We start from the raw sequence: 21,730 nt of genomic DNA on the forward strand, positions 1-21,730 counted from the left end.
ACAATTTTGAACACTAAAGAAACAATTATGTTCAGATATCTGAACCGAGATACACATTTTTTTTCTGTCTTTAGATAATCGTGTGGAAGAGATACAGTGACTTTAAGAAACTACACAAAGAACTATGGCAAATTCATAAAAACTTATTTCGACATTCAGAATTGTTTCCTCCATTTGCTAAAGGAAAAGTGTTTGGTAAGTGATTATTTTGAATTTGTGGTTTTAAAACATGATGATTAGCTAATTATGCACATATGCTGAAATACTGTGCCATGAAGGTAGAGGACCCTTTATTTATTACAATAATTCATATCATGTAGCAAGCATCAGGCACCTGAAGTTGTTTTCATGTTCTTGATATGGTTTTGTTAACTCAGAACACATTTACTAAAACCACTCTTCTATGAAACAGCAGCACAGCAACTCCAACCAATCAAATAAAAAATGTGTGAGAACATAAGAAAAGATGATGTTGAATTATTATTATAGTTCTGATTTATTTTTGATTTTTTAACGTCTATACTTTGCATATTTCTTGCAAATGTTGACCCATTTATCATATAATATCAAAATGTTGTTAATATCATAGATGTCTAAAGGAAATTAAAAAAACAACCAACCTATATTTAGACTTGGATAGCAAGTCTCAGTAGTTACAGTTTGTTTTTTCCCCCATAGGTTTTTAAAAAGAAATGGTCTTAAGGGTTGAGATTTAATAAATAAAGTTAGTAAATTTTCTGCGTTATCAAGTATATTCTTAAGTGAAACTGGCATTTAAAGAAATTTTAATACGAGTGAGTGGCAGTAAGGAATATGATGATTAGCAGTAAGTGTAGTTTGGTGCCATTGTCTTGATTCCTGCTAAGAGGCCAGCAGTTTTACTGCCATTGGTTTTAGATATCAGTGCAAATGTCAGTGTGGTGAAAAATGCAACCACGTTATGAAAATTGCTTTGACCTTGTTGATCTCTTGTAAGGCCCTTAGGGAACCCTCAGCAGTCCGTGGACCGTGTTTTGAGAACACTTACACGCACACACAAATTTGTGCACACACACGTATGTACATGTTCATGGGTGTTCCTTGCAGCATTTTCAATAGAATACTGAAAATAAACTGTATTTGTACAATATGTGATTGTATGAATGTGCCATAATTTAGCCAATGCATAGAATTCTTCAGCTAAAATTTTAGATATATTGGTATGGAAATATAGCCGAGGTATATTTTTAAGATATAGGAAACAAATATTGTCCACCAATGTGTTTTTAAGATATAGGAAGCAAGTATTGCCCAGCAATGCCCAGTAAGATCCCATCTATATTTAAATAGACATACATATTTGTGTGAAGACGTACCTACACACATTTGTATAATGTGCAAAACCTCCGAGGTCATGGGAGGAGACCTACTTTTACTTTTTACCTTAAACCTTCTGAACTGTAGAATTTAACTGTGCACACATATCTTTAAATTCAATGTTGGAAGATACACAACCTGGCTTTTAAAGCAATAAGCTTGTCTCTTGGTGAAAGGGAGTGGCTTCCGAATTGGTTCTTAGCTACTATTGTTTGTTGCTAATGGATTATCTTCAACTTTTCTCCTCATTCTTACATATTATAGAGTGAAAGTTTCTTATTAATCTTAATAAGTAAGCAATTTATCACTCTCAGTGAATGGTACAGTCCATTTGTAATACTTGATAACTGCAATGAACCCTGTAGGCAGCAGCTGTGGTTGTGTGGAGGGAATTGTTGGTTAATCATCTGTCTTTTTAGTTACTCTCACATTTTTAGTATATAAGCCTCAGCAACAAAATACAGACCTATTGTAATTTGCAGAACCATCAGATAGGTAATGTTCTAATATTATAGTGAAAAGAACATACCTTTTGGAATCAGATAGATTTAGGCCCAAACCTCTATCCACTATTTACTAGTGGTGTGATCTTAATACAAATTAACATCTGAGTCTTTTTCTTATTGGTAGGATAGGAATAATACCTTCCTGTTTTGAGGATTATATCTGTATGTGTCTAGTTCAATGCTCAATACATTATCAGCTATTGTTAGCTCTTATCTGTTGCTCAGCTTACCATTTCCCTAACATACATACTCTCTCGTATCTCTTTCTTTAGTGTTGCACTGTTCCACTGTGAAATTTTTCGCTAACCTTTCATACTTTTAGATGTCTCCTCTTCTAGTAAGTTTTCTGTGTTTCCATCAGACTGAGTTAGTTGTTTTCCCTTCCAATTCTCCATTTCATCAATGTAGCAACTAATTTTCCTCCATTTTTTTTTAATTTGCAAAATTTTCCAATTTACAGAAAAAAGACTGAAAGAATTCAGGTCTAACTCTACAGCAATTTCTTTTAGTTACCATTGTGGTTGACCATTAGACTGACATGAGCAGAACAAAGACGATGGCCAGATTACAGAAGGTCACTAGGGCGGAAACAGCAAGGATGGACCGGCTCCCGGCAAATTCCCCCTTTTTTATTTTTTAAAAGCAGGCATTAAAAAGAAAAACCCCAAATGCTCTCTTATATCCATTTTAAGAGTAGGATTGGTGCTTTCCGCTATTACCCGAGTCCTGTGTATCCATTTTAAGAGTAGGATTGGCGCTTTTCGCTATTACCTGAGTCCTGATCTATCATCCCAGGGAGAGCTTGCCAATCCTGCACTTTCCCAGGGTGGAAAGGCTGCAGTGGGATTAAGGATAAGGCTCCTTGGGCCTACCTTCTCCCATGCCTCTACATTTACCTTTCCGGCACCTTTCCTTCCTCAGAAAAGCATGGACATATTTCTTGTATAAAACGTTCCATCTGACTGGGAGTAACCTTAACTCCTCTGCTAGCAAGCATATGTGTTAAAAGATCAATACGAGTCTTTTTTCTTTAGACTCAGTATGGCACTTCTTCTCAATCTAAGTTCTGTACTATCCACCTTCTTACCCTGCTTCTCCTCATAGGGGGGTTTGCAGCACCCTGGTGGAGTCCTATACGTCCTGAATGTGGGGGTTCTCAATGAGGGGGGGCTTACCTATGGGAATCCTGTTCCAGGGGTTCCCAAAGGTGTGGACGGAGTCGGCAAAGACTATCCACCCTCTTCCTACAGTGGAGTCCTATCCGTCCCGAGTGCGGGGCGCTTACCTAGGGGTCCCTGTTCGGGCGCCAGATGCCGGGGTCCAACCCCAGCAGGTCCAGGGGTCCCCAAAGGTGTGGACGGAGTCGGCGAAGAAGGAATGACACAGAGACAGCGTTCAGTTGATCAGCAGCCTAGCCAGGATCTCTAGCCAGGATCTCCAGCCAAGTTCTGGTCTGGATCTCCAGCGAAGTTCTGCTTAGGATCTCCAGCCAGATTCTGTGGCCATGTTCCCTCGCTAGGTAGTAATGGGTGAAACTGGAAAAACAAGGACCTCGCCCCCAGGGTAAATTTTCTTCTAGCATATCACTGGTTATGAGGTTTAGACCCCTTGACCTTTCATGTAGCTGGTCATGCAGTTCCGACTCTCTCCTAACCTTTCCTTACATATTGCTAGTCATGCAGTAGACCCCCTGGGAGGAGGAACCGGGGCTGAAGAGTGGCCTCATGTGACTCCCATGCGGGCCCTTGCACTACTACTCCCTTAAGCATTAACCCGTAGGGATAACATATCGGCCTCAGTTGTGGTTTAGCTCCAGGCCCAGAAAAGCAGCAGAACCAGACTGGCGATGCCATGGCTGATATCAGGACCAGCTGTAATGACCCCCTGCTCTGATGCTGACGAGTCATTAGAGGCCATGACCCTGTAAGGACACACCTAGAAAGCTGATGAATATTCTATTGGAACCCTCCCCTGAGCCCTCCAGATAAATACCCTCAAGACCAGGACCCAGTGTGGCTCTCTCTCCTGGGAGCATGCCTACAGCCCTCTCCCCACCCCCTTCCCTGCAGGCGATCCTAAGCAACAAGGGCCTTTCTTTTGCCTCTGTAACTTGTTTTCTGAGCCCATTTCTTCTTTCTTTTACCTCTGTGACTTTCTAAATAAACTTTCTTTTAAATCTTGAGTCTTAGTAATGAATTATTTCTTAGCTAAAACTCAAGTATCTAGTACCTAAGTTGCTAAAGCAAGATCTGATCTGACTCCACTGGTCTAACACCTGGTGCCATTATCGCTGCCAACATTATGAAGTAGATAGTTCACCGTAAGCATGAGATACATTGAGCTTAGATAGCACATCCTATATAATAAAACCCTAATATGTAAATCAACCGAACGGCAGAATGACCGGTCTCTATGACACGTACTGATCACCAGGGGGCAGACACTCAATGCAAGAGTGTCAGCCAGAAGCTGGGCTCACAGCTAGCAAGTGCAGCAGTGGTGGCGGGAGCCTCTCCTGCCTCCGCAGCAGCGCTAAGAACTCCCAGAGGGTCCTGGACTGCAAGAGGGTGCAGGCTGGGCTGAGGGAGCCCCCCCACTCAGTGCACAAATGTTGTGCACCAGGCCTCTAGTATATTATAATTGGAATGATACAGAGGCGATTAGAATGGCCCCTGCATAAGGGTGACACGCAAATTCGCGATGTGTTTCATATTTTTGTAAATATATGGTGATGGAAGGAGATTTGACTTTGAGTGGTGGGCATACAATGCAATATACAGATGATGTATCAGAATTATATACTTGAAACCTATATAGTTTTATTAACCATTGCTACCCCAATAAATCTAATTAAAAAATATACAGTAATATCATTTCTTTTAGTTACCATGAAGTGGACACTTCACCATAAGCATGAGACACATTGAGTTGAGGTATTCAGTGGTTCGATTTCAAATTGTTGCATTGGGCAGTATAACTAGGAATCTCTTTGTGCCTCAGTTTCAGTTAACATTTTGCAAAGCTACTGGAAATCTTTAAGTAGGTGATGATGTTGCTCTTAATAATCGTGTTTTTTTAAACCTATATTGCCATCAGTATGATACATGGTATCAAGCTGGTAGTCTGGTCTGAGAGTGGTTAAAATGGTCATGTTTGAAATACCTCATTAGCATTCACACTGTATATATAATTAAAATTCTATAAATACAACCTTTCTATCACCTTGTAAAACAGATCACTGGTGCTGTGTGTTCTCCTTTTTCTCACAAGCATGTTATGGTGTCTGACAGCCTCACACATGGAATTTGGCTGAAAAAGCTTTTTTCTTCAAACTGAAGTTTTTGACCCTATTGATATACAGATGTTCTCATAATTTCCTCTCCTCAATTCCTTTGTAAATCGAAAATAGTAAAGGGAAAATTATTTATGTAATTACATTAATAATTAATAATCAATGTGTATTAAATTACTATAGAAAACCTTTACAATTCTCTTTTCAACTTTAGTTTCAAATCGCCAGCTTTTTAAATGGTAAGTTGCTTATATTGACAGACCTTAGATGATGATGGCACCATTTATTTTTGAGTTGACATCTCTGCCTCTTTTTTTTTGCCAGAAACATTATTTTTTGTTAGAAACATTATTTTTCTGGTGTGACTGCTGCTGATCCCAGGTGGGGAGGCTAGATTTGACTTCTGAAGGTTGCATAATCAGCACAGCAAATAGTCAGTGATAGGTCTGCCGCTGCTTTCTGCTCTGTGAACATCAGTTGTCATAAACCGGTGTTTGATCCTTCTTTATTTGTGCTGATTCTTATTTAATTGTAGGACGATTTGATGAAACTGTTATTGAAGAGAGAAGACAGTGTGCCGAAGACTTGCTACAGTTCTCTGCCAATATTCCTGCTCTTTATAACAGTAAACAGCTTGAAGATTTTTTCAAGGTCTTCTTAAAATACTTTGTATTTTATTAAATACCTGTGTTTTCTAGTGTTAATTTTTACTTTATTTGGGGGCTCTGTTGGCATATACATGTATGTTTATAATGGGTATGTCTTCCTGATGAATTAAATTGCTTAGTCTTATGCATTATCTCTCTCTGTCTCTGGTAGTACTTATTAAAGCCTTACTTTGTATGATTTTAATATAGCCACTCTAGGTTTCTTACAGTCACTGTTTGCATACCTTTTTATTTTTATTTTTTTGCTTTCTATGTATTTGTGTTCTTAAATAAGGGTATCTCTTATATGCAATGTATAGTTTGATCTTATTTTTTATCCAGTCAGGAAATGATTGTTGTTGATTGGGGGAGTATTTAGTCCTTTTTTTGTTTTGTTTTGTTAATCCTCACCCAAGGATATTTTTCTATTGACTTTTAGAGAGAGTGTTAGAGAGGGGAGAGACAGAGAGAGAGAAACATCGATGTGAGAGATACACATTGTTTGGTTGCCTCCCTCATATGCCCGGACTGGGGCCTGGGATCAAGCCTGCAACCGAGGTACCTGTCCTTGATGGGATTCAAACCCAGGACTCTTCAATCCTTGGGCTGACACTCAATCCAGAGTCAAACAGGCGAGGGCTAGTCCTTTTATACTTAAAGTAATTGTTGATTTGATTGAATTTGTCAGCCATTTTGCTTTTAGTTATGTCTCATATATTTTTGTTTTTCCTTTATGCCACCCTTGTAGATATTGATTACTGTACCATTTAAATTCCTTTTTTATGAATTTTTTGCTAAGTTAAATTCTTATTGGTTGCTCTAGGAATTAAAACATGCATTTTAATTTATGACAATTTACTTGAGATTAATACTCACTTAATTCCAGTAACATATAGAAAGTTTGCTTCATAAAGTGTTATTTACCCCCCTCCATTGCATTATTATAATACTAGAGGCTCGGTGCACAAAAATTTGTGCACTCAGGGGGGAGGGGAGGGGTCCCTCAGCCAGGCCTGTGCCCTCTCGCAGTCTGGGACCCCTCAGGGGATGACCGCCTGCTGGCTTAGGCCTGCTCCCCGGGGGATTGGGCCTAAGATGGCAATCAGACATCCCTCTGGCAGCCCGGCAGCCTTCAGGGGATGTCCACTTGCCAGCAGGGAGCAGGCCTAAACTGCAGTCGGACATCCTTAGCGCTGATGAGGAGGCAGGAGAGGCTCCCATCACCACCTATGTACCGGCAGCCATCAGCCTGGCTTGTGGCTGAGCAGAGCTCCTCCCATGTGAGAGCACCCTGACCACCAGAAGGCAGCTCCTGCATTGAGCGTCTGCCCCCTGGTGGTCAGTGTGTGTCATAGTGACCAGTCATTCCCAGTCGTAATGCTGTTAGGGTCAGTTTGCATAGTACCCTTTTACTATATAGGATAGAGGCCTGGTGCACAGTTGGGGGCCGGCTGGTTTGCCCTGAAGGGTGTCCCGGATCAGGGTGGGGGTCCCGCTTGGGTGCCTGGCCAGCCTGGATGAGGGGATGATGGTTGTTTGCAGCTGGTCACACCCCCTTCAGGGGGGGGGGTCCCCACTGGTGTGCCTGGCCAGTCTGGGTGAGGTGCTGAGGGCCGTTTTCAGGCTGGCGGGCAACTGAAGCTCCCAGCCTCTCCTTTTTTTTTTTTTTTTTATTTTTTTTTATTTTTTTATTCTGGGATTTATTTACCTTCTATAGCTGTCACTGGAGCTGAGAGCCAGCTCCAGCTCTGAGGCTGTGGCTGGCTGAAAGCAGGTATCTGGGTTTGTTTAGCTTCTATAATTGAAACATTGTTGCCATCACTGCTGCTCTAAGCTCTGAGGCCGAAGCTGGTTGAAAGCAGGTATCTGGAGCTTGTTTAGCTTCTATAGTTGCAATATTGTTTCTTAGAGTGCAGCTCAGAGGCTGCAATGGCAGGCGGGAAATGTTGGCTTCCTCCATCACTGGAGCAAGCAAGCCTCCTGTTCGCTTCAGCTGCCTGGCTGCCGGACACCATCTTGGTTGGCAGTTAATTTGCATATCGCCCTGATTAGCCAATGGGAAGGGTAGCGAAGTTATGGTTAATTAACATGTTTGTCTATTATTAGATAGGATGTGTACCTTAAAAATAATATAAATCCAACAATGTAGTATTATGATCTGATGTCTTTTAAGGAGTTAGGAGAAGAAAAAAGAACATATTTATACAGCCTTTTTTATACTTTAAAAACAGTGTATTAAAAACATTAGTGAATATAAAATATATAACATAAACAATGTATGTAAACCTAAAATGTGTGTACATAAAACAATAACATTTTCAAGAGCACATTCCACCCTAGCCATCTTTGCTCAGTGGATAGAGCGTCGGCTTGCGGACTGAAGGGTCCTAGGTTCGATTCCGGCCAAGGGCACATGCCTGGGTTGTGGGCTCAATCCCCAGTGGGGGTGTGCAGGAGGCAGCCGATCAATGATTCTCTCTCATCATTGATGTTTCTATCTCTCTCCTTCTCCTTTCCTCTCTGAAACCAATAAAGAAGTATATTAAAAAAAAAAAAAAAAGAGCACATTCCTAAAAGGAAACAAAATAAACAAGAGGGGGCCTTCCATGGACCTATACATAGCCTTTTATATTTATCCTCATACATATCTTTTTTTGTGTGTGTGCTTTATTTGTTCAGGTAGATTTGAATTACCAACAGTTGTCATTTTCTTTCAGGTTGGGATTTCCTGTTGTTTCTTTTTGGTGTAAGCCTGGTTTGCTGGCAAAGATTCTCTCAGTCTTTGTTTGGAAATGTTTTTGTTTACACTTCACTTTCAAAGGATAGTTTTGCTAGATATGTGGAATTACTTGATTGACACTGTTTCTTTTAGTACTTTGAATTTGTCACTCCGCTGACTTTTGTGCTTCATTGTCTTTTTGAGAATCAGCCGTTAATTGTACTATAGTTCCACTGAGTAAGTCTTTTTCTATTGCTTCTTTCAGAAGTTAGCCTTGTCTTTCAACAGTGTACGTGTAGGTATTGATCTCTTTCTGTTTATCCTATTTAGGGGTCTAATTTATCTTGTATTTGTAGATTAAATTTTTTTGGTTCAATTTTGGATGTTTTCTGTCCTCATCTCTTCAGGTATTTCTTTTTCAGCCCCTTTCTCTCTCTTACATTGGATACCCCCGTTACATGTAAGTTGGTATGCCATTATGTGTAAGTTGGTATGCTTGATATCATTTCACATTTCTCTCTGGTTCTCTTTATTATTTGGTCTTTTTTTTCTATAATCTTCATACTGGATAGTTTCTGTTGATCTTCACATTCATTGGTTCTTTCTCAACTCTGTTGTTAAATTCCTCTAGTAAATTTAAAATTTTTGTTACAATACCTTTCAAATGCAGCATTTCTATCTGGTTCTTTTTTTTTTTAAAATTGAGATTAAATGACATAACATAAAACTCACTATTTTAAAGTGGTGTATGATTCAGTGGTTTTTAGTATATTCATAAGGTTACACAACCATTATCGCTACCTAATTCCAGAACATTTTCATTACCCTCATACCCATGAGCACTTACTTCTTCCCCACCATGCCCCAACCTCTAGCAACCACTGATCTACTTTCCATCTTGATGGATTTGCCTATTTCTGGACATTTCACATGAATGGAATCATACAACATATAGCTGTTTTCATCTGGCTTCTTTCTCAGAGTTCAGTATTTTCAAGGCTCATCCATGTTGTAGCATGTATCAGTACTTCATTTCTTTCCATTAAGTGGATTTTGTTTATCCATTCATTAGTTGATGTACATTTGGATTACCTCCACTTTTGGCTCTATGATAATGCTTCACTAATTTTTGTTTTTTTATTTTTTATTTATTTATTTTTCTTTATTTTTTTAAAATATATTTTATTGATTTTTTTACAGAGGAAGGGAGAGGGATAGAGTGTTAGAAACATCGATGAGAGAGAAACATCGACCAGCTGCCTCCTGCACACTCCCTACTGGGGATGTGCCCGCAACCAAGGTACATACCCTTGACTGGAATCGAACCTGGGACCCTTGATTCCACAGGCTGATGCTCTGTCCACTGAGCCAAACCGGTCAGGGCTATTTTTTGTTTTTTAAAAAAATAATTTCTACTTATTTATATTTGCTATTTCATGAGTCATAGTCATTAGACTTTCCTTTAATTCTTTTTAAATGATTTTTTTTTAAAAAAATATATTTTTATTGATTTCAGAGGGGAAGGGAGAGAGATAGAAACATCAATGATGAGAGAGAATCATCGATCGCATGCCCCCTACCAGGGATTGAACCCACAACCCAGGCATGTGCCCCTGATCAGAATCAAACCTGAGACCCTTCTGTCTGCAGGCCGATGCTCTATCCACTGAGCCAAACCAGCTAGGGCTCCTTTAATTTTTTAATTGTTATTTCCTTCAGTTATTTGAACATATTTATAAGCTTGTATTGACTGTTTCCTCCCCCCCCTTATGGAGCACACACTTTTCCTGTTTCTTTGTATGTCTTACTATTTTTTGTTCAAAGCTGGAAATTTTGGTTAATATATATTACAGCAACTCTGAATTCTGGTTTTTTCCTCCCTGAGGGTTGTTGCCATTGTTTTATTAGTATGTTTATTAACATGGCTGTACTAAATCTGTGGAGTTTATTTGTTTAATGCATAGTATGTGACTGCTGATACTTATGGTCAGTTTTTAATTTTAATTGTATTTTTAAATCTGGTTTAGTAGGACTTAGCTCTGTATCATCTTAGTTTATTGGACAGCCAGTGTTTGGTCTTGGCTTATACTTAAACACTTTGTTTCTTATATGCTTCTCTTTATGCTGATGATTCTTTGTGTGTTTTCAAAGTTCAAGCAGTTTTTAAGTTTGCCCTGGGTCTTACTTTCCTTTGAGATGTCTTACATTTCCTCTATCCAATGGTCGGCAAACTGTGGCTCGCGAGCCATATGCGGCTCTTTGGCCCCTTCAGCCATATGCGGCTCTTTGGCCCCTTCAGCGTGGCTCTTCCACAAAATACCGGCTCTTCCACAAAATACCGACTTCTGTGCATGGGCCACAAAGTTTCAATCGCACTGTACATGCGTGCCTGCACGTGGTATTTTGTGGAAGAGCCACACTGAAGGGGCCAAAGAGCCGTATGTGGCTCGCGAGCCGCGGTTTGCCGACCACGGCTCTATGCATATGCACCATCTCATGGTTTGCCAGGGATTTGTAGATAGTTTGATCCCTCTCTGGTCTCTCCTGTATGGATGGGTAGAGTGCTTATTAAGAATCTCTATGGTTGTGTCATTTTCTGGATTTTCCTGGTAAATGTCTGGCTAATGTTCTGGTCTTTTGCTTGCTGCAGCTTATGCTTGCTGAGCCATTCACTTGTTTCTTGCCATTTGTTTGGCACTAAGATTGCTACTATTACTGATAATGCTATTTGGGGTAGATTTTTTTTTCCTGTGATTCAATCAAAATCATGGCAACCTCATCTACAAGTGAATCTTCTGGTTTTCAAGGTTCTTGTATAATTACCTTGGCCACCCAGCTGGGATGGAAGATGGGAGCAACCCCAGGCAAGAATAGACTTATTAAGAGTTCTTACCTGGGGTTTTGTTGTTTTCCATGAGTAACCACATCTTCATTTGCTTTATGTTTTTGGTCAAATTTTGGAATCTCAAATGGTTATTTAGACAGTTTTCTCTAGTTATATTATTGTCTTTTGTGATGAGCATTTGCTCATATACTTATTTTACCATATCTAAACTCCTTCCCCTTCAGACTGACTTTCATTAATAAAAACTTTGAGAAACTATGTAATAAGAGTTTCTTTTTACTGCATAATCAGGAATACTAAGAGGTTAATGTTTGAACTAGAGATTTAAAATAGAATTGTGGCATATTATTCTACTACTTCCCTTTAGTGCCTATAGAACATTTTATTTATTTATTTATTTATTTATTTATTTATTTATTTATTTATTTATTTCCTCACCTGAGGATTTGTTCATTGATCTTGGAGAGGAATGGGAAGAGGGAGGGTGGAAGGAAGGAAAAGGGAGAGAGAGAGAGAGAGAGAGAGAGAGAGAGAGGAAGTGAGAGAGGGGAAAAAAAAAGAAACATTGATTGGTTGCCTACTGTAGTCATCCTGACCAGTGATGGTCCTGACCAGGGATCAAACCTGTAGCCTGAGTATGTGCCCTGTCCAGAAATTGAACCCGCAGCCTTTTAATGTACAAGACGACACTCCAATACATGGAGCCATCCGGCCATGGCTGGCAGAGAACTTTTGATTAGGTAAAGATAGTTGTGAAATCTTTGTGCTGACATAGACAGGAAATGGGGGTTTTATATTCCTCTTGGGTTTGGCTATCTGGGAAGTAGTGTTTGGGAGGCATAGAACTGCTGGTGGAAGGTAGACGAAAGATGTTAAGGAGCAGAAGAGCTATTATTTTATTTATTTATTTATTTATTTATTTATTTATTTATTTATTTAAAATATATTTTATTGATTTTCCACAGAGAGGAAGGGAGAGAGAGAGAGAGAGTTAGAAACATTGATGAGAGAGAAACACCGATCAGCTGCCTCCTGCACATCTCCCACTGGGGATATGCCCGCAACCCAGGCACATGCCCTTGACCGGAATCGAACCTGGGACCTTTCAGTCCGCAGGCCGACGCTCTATCCACTGAGCCAAACCGGCCTTGGCAGAAGAGCTATTATTTTAATTAGTTATATTTATTCAAAGATTATAAGCCCATATATTCCTGATTGTAGCAGTGTATAAAGCCATGGCACAGACTCACAGCACTATCACTTGCCTGATATTAGCATTCTCTAGTTACATGTAAGTAAGAGAAAGTAGTCTTTTAGGCTTAAATTTGCAAACTTAAATATAGAATTAAAATGATGGTCACATTGAGAAATCAATTTTATATTAAAATTGTGTTTTTTAATAAAAATATTTTAAACTTATTTAGTTTTACTCTATTGTATTTAAGTGGTTTTCAAGTTTAAGTCACTTCTGGAATTTCCTGAAGTGCTGTGTGATATATTGTAGTTTTTAATTTGAAAAATTACGTGACTTTCTAATGGAGTTCATCATTTATCACTATTGGAATGACCAGTCACTAAGGATTCTGAACAATTTTCTTTAGCTGGTGTGTGTTTTCTTTTTCTGTATTTTTAAGTGAGTAAGTTTGAGAGATTTTTTTAAAATTTGCTTTTATAGCCCTGACCGGTTTGGCTCAGTGGATAGAGCATCAGCCTGCGTACTGAAGGGTCCCAGGTTGGATTCCTGTCAAGGGCATGTACCTTGGTTGTGGGCACATCCTCAGTAGGGGGTGTGCAGGAGGCAGCTGATTGATGTTTCTAACTCTCTATCCTTCTCCCTTCCTCTCTGTACAAAATCAATAAGAAAAATATATTTTAAAATTTGCTTTTATAAAAAGCCATGTATTATTATAAACATTATAGTATTCCTATTGAATTTTTACATAATTGACTATTTTTTAGAGCAGTTTATGTTTACAGAAAAATTGTGCAGAAAGTATTAGAGTTTTTCCATGTATCCCCCTACTCACTCATCGAGTTTTTTCTCTATTATTAACATACTGCATTGGTGTGGCACATTTGTTAACATTGATGAACCAATATTGATATTTCTGTTGATTTTTTAAAAAGCAATTGTAATCTGCCCTAACCGGTTGGCTCGGTGGATGGAGCATTGGCCTGCGGACTGAAGGGTCCCAGGTTCAATTCCGGTCAAGGGCATGTACCTTGGTTGCGGGCACATCCCCGGTGGGGGGTGTGCAGGAGACAGCTCATCGATGTTTCTCGCTCATCGATGTTCTACCTCTCTATCCCTCTCCCTTGCTCTCTATAAAAAAATCAATAAAAAAAAGAACATTTTTTTAAAAAAAGCAATTGTAATCTGATTTAATAGTTTTTGTAATCCTTATACAATACTCAGTTGAGAAGTCTATAGTTCATTTATTACTGATTTTTTAAAATACTGTTATTATGAATGACACACAATTACTCTGATCTTTTTAGGGTGGAATAATTACTGATGGTTCTGAATTGATTGGTCCTGTTGAAGCTTATTCGGATTCCCTCACTGATAGCTTTCCTGAGTGTAGTACGGAAGGTAAGAGATTTTATTTTTTTTCATTTCAGTTTTTATTGTAGAAGATTAAATCATATTTATATTGCAAAAAAATGGATATAGGAATTTGGGAATACTTCATTAATTCTAATGATTTTTTTCACATTTTAATATCATTGATATTGGGTGCATGATACTGGGTTGATGATATCTTGCATTTAATTGACAGCTTTTTTCTTTCTTAGTAATATATAAACTAAAGGCCCGGTGCATGGAAATTCGTGCACTGGCTGGGGGCGTTCCTCAGCCCGGCCTGCCCCCTCTCACAGTCTGGGAGCCCTCAGAGGTGGGAGGCGACCCAGCAATCAGGGGAAGGCAGTGCCCCATCACACCTCTGCTGCCGCCACTGCCCACTGCCGGCAGCGCAAGCCTTGGCCGGCCATGGTTACCTGAGCCTCAGGTGGCCCTGGGTGCCCCGGGCCAGCCCTGGGTGACTGGGCAGCCACCATCCGAGGCTTGCCTGCACCTTGGACTGGCCCTGGGCAGCTGGGGGGCTGAGGGGACTGGGGGACTCCAGAGGCAGGTTGTGCGCCTGCTGCCCCGGTGGGGCTGAGGGGACTGGATGACGTCATCTTGTGGCTGTGGGTGCCACCATCTTTGAGGGCGGGGCAGTCAATTAGCATATTCCCTCCTTATTGGCTGTGGGCGCTGCCATCTTTGCAATGGTGTGAGAGTCAAGTAGCATATTCCCTCTTTATTAGGTAGGATGATTCCGCCTACAATTAATGCCATCTTAGATATGATGAAATGTGGTATAATGAGTGTTCGGAATTTGTATTTTCTACAGTAAGAATGCCTTGGTTAAATTTATTTAGTAGCAACTGATCTTTAGACAATTAATTTTTTAAGACTAGCTTTAAAAGTTTAGTCATGTACCCAGAAAAAAAATTTAAAGCAGTTTGTTTTTTTTTTTTTTTGAATTTAAAGCAGTTTTAATGTTTTTAATATGTTTTATAATAACATGAGTTTAAACCAAAGCAATTTTTGTACTTTTAATCACTTTAATTCAAGAATGCTTAATCTCCTGTTTTATTTCTCTATTAAGCCATCCTTGATTTTTTATGAAGATTTAAAACACATATTTTTTGGATTTAATTAGCTAGTTTTTTTTGTGGTTTTTTTTTTTTTTTTTTTTCAGGGAAAATTTTGGAATTAAAAAAAAAGAGATTTCGGAAATAGGGATGGGGAGAGTCTTTAAAAATAGGTAATTAGGTTTGGTTCTGCTGTATTGAGAAGTGATTAACTTTTCTTGTTTTTCATGGTGGCTCTGTTGACTTATAAGCAAAGTATCCATTGAGTCCTCAATATCTTGGGCTCCATCCTGAATCAGCCAGGGTCATAGAAAAACATTGTTACTTTACAGTCTGTCATGTTTTTGGGGAAAAATATATCTGTTCTCCATGACCTGTTTTTATCTGAGATCCTTGTCAGGCTTTGGAAAAGCCTGCTTGAGTTCTGAATGTAATTCTCTTTCTAGAACTGGATTCCTTGGAAGGTGACTTACGGGGTAACCTGATCTGGCTGTTGCCTCAGAGATACTCTCCTGAGAAAGAGGGAGGGTGTTTTCTGCCTGAAAAATGTGCTGATTTGATGATGTCCAGTAGAGGACTAGTAGGACAAATATTTGTAGGAGACTATTCAATGAGGAGAACAGCTCTTGAAAATGGCAGAAAAGTTTCTTTTCTCTCTCTCGTTTTTTGATATAGGAACCAAAGGTTGTGTGAGTTGGGAATGGTTATGTTCTTTTGACAGCCATAATAAGCCCTTGTTGCTAGGTGGGAGTCTGCCATTGTGAGAGAAGGGTGTTTCAGGAGCCCATTTCAGTTTAAAATAATCAGCGATGGGAGCAATACAGAGGTCTTTTGTCCTTTGCTATCGTCTAGGAGGGAAAGGGAAGTGTGTTATTACTAGGAATGACTTTTCTGGGTAAAAAGGTGGTTGCATCCATGTTAAAAGAGATATCTAAAGCTAAGGTGAGTTAGTAATTTATTGTCCAGTCTGGGAGACTTTTGAGAATTACAATAAAACAATAGGCATAAACCAGAGCTACCTGAGACAAACTGAGCAGTATGGACTACCCTACCTAAAGCAGTTAAGAGTTTGTCTGTGAAATTTCAAACAGATGGCTTTTCTTTGGAAGGCTTTATCTTTTAGGAATATGCTTTAAGAGAGAAATTAGGGGCAACATTTTTTTTAAAAAAATTATGTTTTTATTCATTTCAGAGTGAGGAAGGGAGGGAGAGAGAGAGAGAGAGAGGGGGGAGGGAGGGAGGAGAGAGAGAGAGAGAGAGAGAGAGAGAGAGAGAGAGAGAGAGAGAGAGAGACATCAATGATGAGAGAGAATCACTGATCAGCTGCACATGCCCCACTGGGGATCAAGTACTCAACCCAGGTATGTGCCCTGACCAGGAATTGAACCAGCAACCTCCTGGTTCATAGGTTGATGCTCAACCACCGAGCTATGCCAGCCAGGCAGGGAAAACATTTTTGTTAAAAACTTAGGAAAAGACTTATGATACCTAAAAGAAATAGTGAAATTTTTATCCTTTCAGGGCATAGTTTAGTTTTCCAACTGTATTACCATTCTAAAATACACTGATCCATTAAGAATGAAAAACACAGAACTGGAAATGCTGTTAATACTTAAGTTTTTTACCCCTCCCTTTAAACGACTCTATGTCTGGTTAATTAATCCTGCTCAGAGACACTTTGTTGACAAATACAGATTGGAATGTCAGACAGCTTGCAAATTCATTGCTATTTGAGAGGGGAAATGTTTTTAATTGATATTTTTAGAGAGACAGGAAAAGGAGAGAGAAAGAAAAACATCAATTTGTAGTTTCACTTCTTTTTTTAAAAAATATTTCTTTATTGATTTCAGAGAGAAAGGGAGGAGGAGAGAGAGATAGAAACATCAATGATGAGAGAGAATCATTGATCGGCTGCCTCCTGTACACCCCCTACTGGGGAACGAGCCCGCAACCGAGGCATGTGCTTGATTGGAATTGAACCTGGGACCCTTCAGTCTGCAGGCTGATGCTCTATCCACTGAGCCAAACAGCTAGGGCATGGGAAATGACTTTTAAATATCATGAAATTGTCTGGCATAAGATTTACTTTCATACCAAAAGGTCTGCACACCCTAGAGACAAGCAAGGGAGAGGACCTCTAGTACAAGGGCAGGAAAGCGGGCAGCCTGCCAAGCCTCACAGGTCTGCAGTGAAATGGAGGGTTGTAGAGGGATTGTGGTTGGCAAGTGCATTTAGAGCCAAAATGTGAGGAGGTGATTCACTCAATAACAACTCCTCTGAGCGCAGTATTTTAAATGGTGTTTTGAAAGGGCACGAGCCCACAACCCAGGCATGTGCCCATGTGGATTCATTTTTCATACTTCTGATTTAGTTTGCTGGTGGAATGAGGCAGAAGGGCACATCTTAATATATAGTCTGCTGTTTCAAGGTCCTTCAGGTGGAGTTAGAATGACATGGCAAGTATATCACCTCTCAGAGAACAGATGTGGAAGCTAAGCGATCATTATTTTTATTAGTACCATAAAAATGCAATCAACAAGTTTTAAGTTACCTTGAAAGAAAGTTTTCTGAGGAAAACAAAAAGAGCTGGATTAGTGGCTTAAAAAATTATCATTATTTTATAGTACAATGGGATCGAGGAAACCCCTTTAAGGTTTCATAAAACCAATACTTTGGTAATTAACTGGTAAATGTATTTTATCTAATATGAAATTGAAAATTATAAAGTTCTTCAGTAGGTTTTTAGATAAAAAGTTAATATTGTTTTATGTTTTTAAGACGAAATGCTGGTTACTCTTGATCTCCCTTTGTTCAGGGAAATTAAACTATATATTTTCTCAAAGATGAAAGGTTTAATTGATTAACATCTTATTTCCTTTTTAAACTTCCATCATTTGCCGGATTAAACTTAGCTATGAAGTTCCTGACATTTGTGGAAACCTGACCAAAACGATGCATGGGAATTGAGCTTCTTGACATGTTTCTCTCATCTGTTGGCCTGTTTGAAGGATGTAGTTTGCTTTACTGCCATGCTGGCCTTGATATTGGAGCCTTTGATGTTGGTATAGTCTCATCTGGTAACCTGTGTCATTTCCTCTTCCTAATACATTATTTTACTTCCTTTGCAGTTCTGGGAGGGACATTTTCCAGGTGTGTGCAGCAAATAAGAGAAAATAATTAGGTGATCATAACCACAAATACAAATTGAGAGATCAACATCTTATATGTAGCAGATCTTAAAAGTGAATATTTTTAAATGTCTCCTGGGATACTTAAATCTGTCTTTTTTTTTTCCCCCTAAAAATTTTGGGTTAGAAGCTTCTAAATGCTTATTCTAACAATTGTAGACTCTAGAATGATTTATTAGGCTGTCTTGAATTAGCCATTTTAGAGTAAATGAGATGTACATTTCAAAGATAATGGCATCTCTTGTTGATCTATGTATGGGAACTCGTAAAAGAACTCTTAGTCCAAGATTTATATGTTTACTTGATGGTAGGATAATAATTTTTTTGCATTATGTAGATAAACATGAAAATTATAATTAATATGTATTGAATAGAATAATGTGGATTATATTTGACATTAAATGTAATCATCATTATACTATGTTAGGGAGATAATTGGGAAGGCATGTAGTTATTTAAGCTTGAAAAAAAATTCTGTTTTAAAATACCTTTTGTTTTACTTTTTATTATTTGTGTTATTTTCATTTAGTTGATTTAAAGTTGATGCTTTAAGGCAGGATCATTTTAAAAAGTAATATTGTTCAGTTTATTGGCCACTTAATAACCTAAATATATTTTAAAGACAAACTTAAAGTCTACACTACAAGTAGTGTAAGATGACAAAATATAGAAAGTCTAATGAAAAGTAATTTACATTTACATAGAATTTATAGCAAATGTCCACTAGATGGCACCATGAGCACTCCAAATCTTTTTACTAGAATTAGTCTGGGTCCTCTATTATATTAGAGTATGCTTATTCAGTTTGAAGTTCCTTTTTCTCTTAAGCCTTAAGGGCTTCTTAACTTTTATTCACTGTTCTTTATTAGTTGAAATTACTTTGGCAGGGGACTTTGAAATAAATAGGAAAAAAGAACAGGCCACTATTCTCAAGAGAAACACAAATGAGAATGTGTCATTCATTGTGTGTATGAGTATATGTATATGTAAAACAAATAATACAAATTATAAATATTGACTCTTAAAATCCTGGGGCTATCAAGGATAATGCTGAACTTAGAACTTTAGGGGTTGGGTGAAGCAAGTAAAGTTATGATATGTTGTGGGAATGGGTTTTAGAGTAGAAGGAACATTAGGGAACATATAGATGAATCTCTTAGTTTACAATTAAAATTGGAATTTCAGAGAAGGTGAGTCATGTGCCTCTGGCAGTCAGGGCCTTCCAGGTATTTAATAACAATCACAGAACTATATTTTATGAAATGAAGAGATTCAATTTTAGGCGAGGAAGGCGGTGGGAATGCTTATTTGTGAGCTGCTTGTGTGCTGGTAACAAACAGGTGTGATTCGTAGAGAAGATTCTGAAGAGGAGCAGCATGAAAAGTTCATTAGGTAGAAAGGGAAGCCAACTCACAGATCTTCATTGTTCAGATAAGATAACAGGATGAGGGTTATAATTGTGAAGAATGTGTTGTTTTCTGAGTTCATTCTGTTTTTCACCAAATACACAGAAGATATTCTGATGCTCTCTTCAAAAAGTCTCAAGGGTGAAGCATAGACATATTCCAAGGATGTTATAAATGTGAATCATCAAAGGAATGGTTATTGTAGTAACAGTAGCTATTACTAAATGAGGAGTTGGTAATCAAGTAAGGAATCTTAACTGGCATCAGAATCTTAATTAGTTTTAGATTTAGGTTTTCACTTAAGTCATATTTATAAGGCCTTATTGCTTAATGGAGACTGATATGTATTTCTTCTGTCTCAGGGTGACCTTTGTTCTGCTGGCTAGGTAACTTGCTTTGTGTGTAAAGCATGAGTCATTGCTACTAGGAAAAGTAGAAATTCCCTTTCCTTGACTCTTGCAATATGTGAACCTCAGGGCTCAGTGAAAGCTATCAGCTAACAATAATGAGGCCATGTATTTTTATATATAGTCCACCATGAGAGACCACCTGTTGTTCTAAAGAAAACTGATATCTTTTTGCAGATGGTCTTCAAATACAGATTTCTGATAGTTTATAGTATAAAGATTTATTCTGTGGCAACTCAACCTTTTCCCCTGGTGCTTGTCTTTCAGAGATGGTGTCTTAGACTATACTGCCTACCTGAGCAGTTCAAAGCACAGAAAGTGAGGGTAGGTAGGTAGACTAGGATCTTAAATAAAACCCTTATGTCCGTAGCTGCTTTTTAACCGGTCACCTGGGGCCCTCTAATGGCCCTGAGACTTGAATGTCTGTGAAATGAATCTGGAGGCAGAATGCTTTCATAGAACCTTTGACTCCCCATCCCACCCCCCTGCTCTCATCCCTTCCAGAAAAGGCTTAGGTTTTTGACTTGATGGCATTGGGTGAAGGTTGCACCTTTTACTCTGATGATGGCCCAGAGGGCCCTCTTAAACATGGACTGACTTCAGGTTGGTTTAACTTTTGACAAATAGTTTCTGTATTGTCAATTGTTGCTCTGCCTCATCCACAGTTTCTTCCTGCTCACCTTAACCGAAAGCTTCTTGTTTGCTGCTCCCTATATCTTACTCGCTAACTTTCTTCCTGGGTTATAGGGAGCTAGTCTCCACTTCATGTGATATTTAGATTTATATAAAGTTTGTTGAATGACAGGACTGATTTCCAGGACTTGAGCAGGTACTGTACAAAGTAGATATATTAAGAATATCAGAGGAATAAGCTAGGTACTGAACACACACACGCACGCACGCACGCACGCACGTACGCGTACGCGTGCACACACATTTATTGCTGTGGTGGTGAAAGGGAGTGTTCTTGAGCTGTTTGGGAAGTACTTCATTGAGAAGAAGGGAATTTAGAAATTGCTTAAATATAGAAGAGGAAAGTATCAGAGAATACTAGAAAAGATGATTTGATGCAGTGCTTGGTGGAGGACATATGATAGGGTTAGGCTTTTTAGGTGTGGTAGGGTGTATCGTAATAGGAGAATTAAAGGAGGAGGATAGTTTGGGGTTAGTTTGCTTTACACAGCTCTGTCTTTATATAATTTCTACCTTCTCTCTCTTAAGTTAGGTATGGCGGGGGTGGGGGTGGGGGTCCTCCCTTCTCTGTTCCAGCATGGAGAGAGAGACGTGAACCGGTTCTTTTAAGTAGGAGGCGCTTTTGGGATTTGAGAAAATGAAAAGACAGACATAGAAATAGAATATAAGCTTGGGCCAGGTGTGGCGTCTGCCCTCTGAATGGAGGGACAGAACGACCTCCAACACCGGAAGTAGTTTTAATAAATACTCGAATAATAGGAAGTTACATCACATCTGGGTGGGCCTTGAGTTCCTGGGCCTTGAGTTCCCCCTTAACACTGGTCTGAAAGGTCAAACTGAGTGGCATCCCAGTCTCTTGACCAGGTCTGCCCCCAGGGCGTGGCTCTGCCTGCGCTCTGAGTTTCAGTGACAAATTTAAACCGAGTGTTTGCTAGCGGCCCTCAACAGTTAGAAATTCCTGGGCACTGGCTGCTGGATATTTCATACAGGCCAGTATTTCATAAATGATGGCTGTGTAACATAGCTTTA

General features: G+C 39.0%; 1 protein-coding gene and 1 non-coding gene across 13 annotated transcripts in view; both read left to right on the plus strand.

Moving 5' to 3' along the window:
- Window positions 1-21,730, plus strand: part of RPS6KC1 (ribosomal protein S6 kinase C1) — a 141,640-nt gene that overhangs the window by 14,937 nt on the left and 104,973 nt on the right. For 7 of the 12 annotated variants that reach the window (XM_059674159.1, XM_059674156.1, XM_059674162.1 and 4 more), the window contains 3 exons: window positions 75-195; window positions 5,690-5,805; window positions 13,865-13,958. The exons of 1 other annotated variant lie outside the window; for it this stretch is intronic. In XM_059674159.1, coding sequence (XP_059530142.1) covers window positions 75-195; window positions 5,690-5,805; window positions 13,865-13,958 — 331 coding nt within the window. Of the gene's footprint in view, window positions 1-74; window positions 196-5,689; window positions 5,806-13,864; window positions 13,959-21,730 lie in introns of those variants that run through there. 4 more of the 12 variants (XM_059674164.1, XM_059674165.1, XM_059674166.1 and 1 more) reach the window with 3 other exon arrangements.
- Window positions 4,474-4,579, plus strand: LOC132221503 (U6 spliceosomal RNA). Its single transcript, XR_009450032.1, has one exon. It is a non-coding gene; the product is annotated as a U6 spliceosomal RNA (small nuclear RNA).

Source organism: Myotis daubentonii, chromosome 18, assembly GCF_963259705.1.
Source record: "Myotis daubentonii chromosome 18, mMyoDau2.1, whole genome shotgun sequence".
Taxonomy (NCBI): domain Eukaryota; kingdom Metazoa; phylum Chordata; class Mammalia; order Chiroptera; family Vespertilionidae; genus Myotis; species Myotis daubentonii.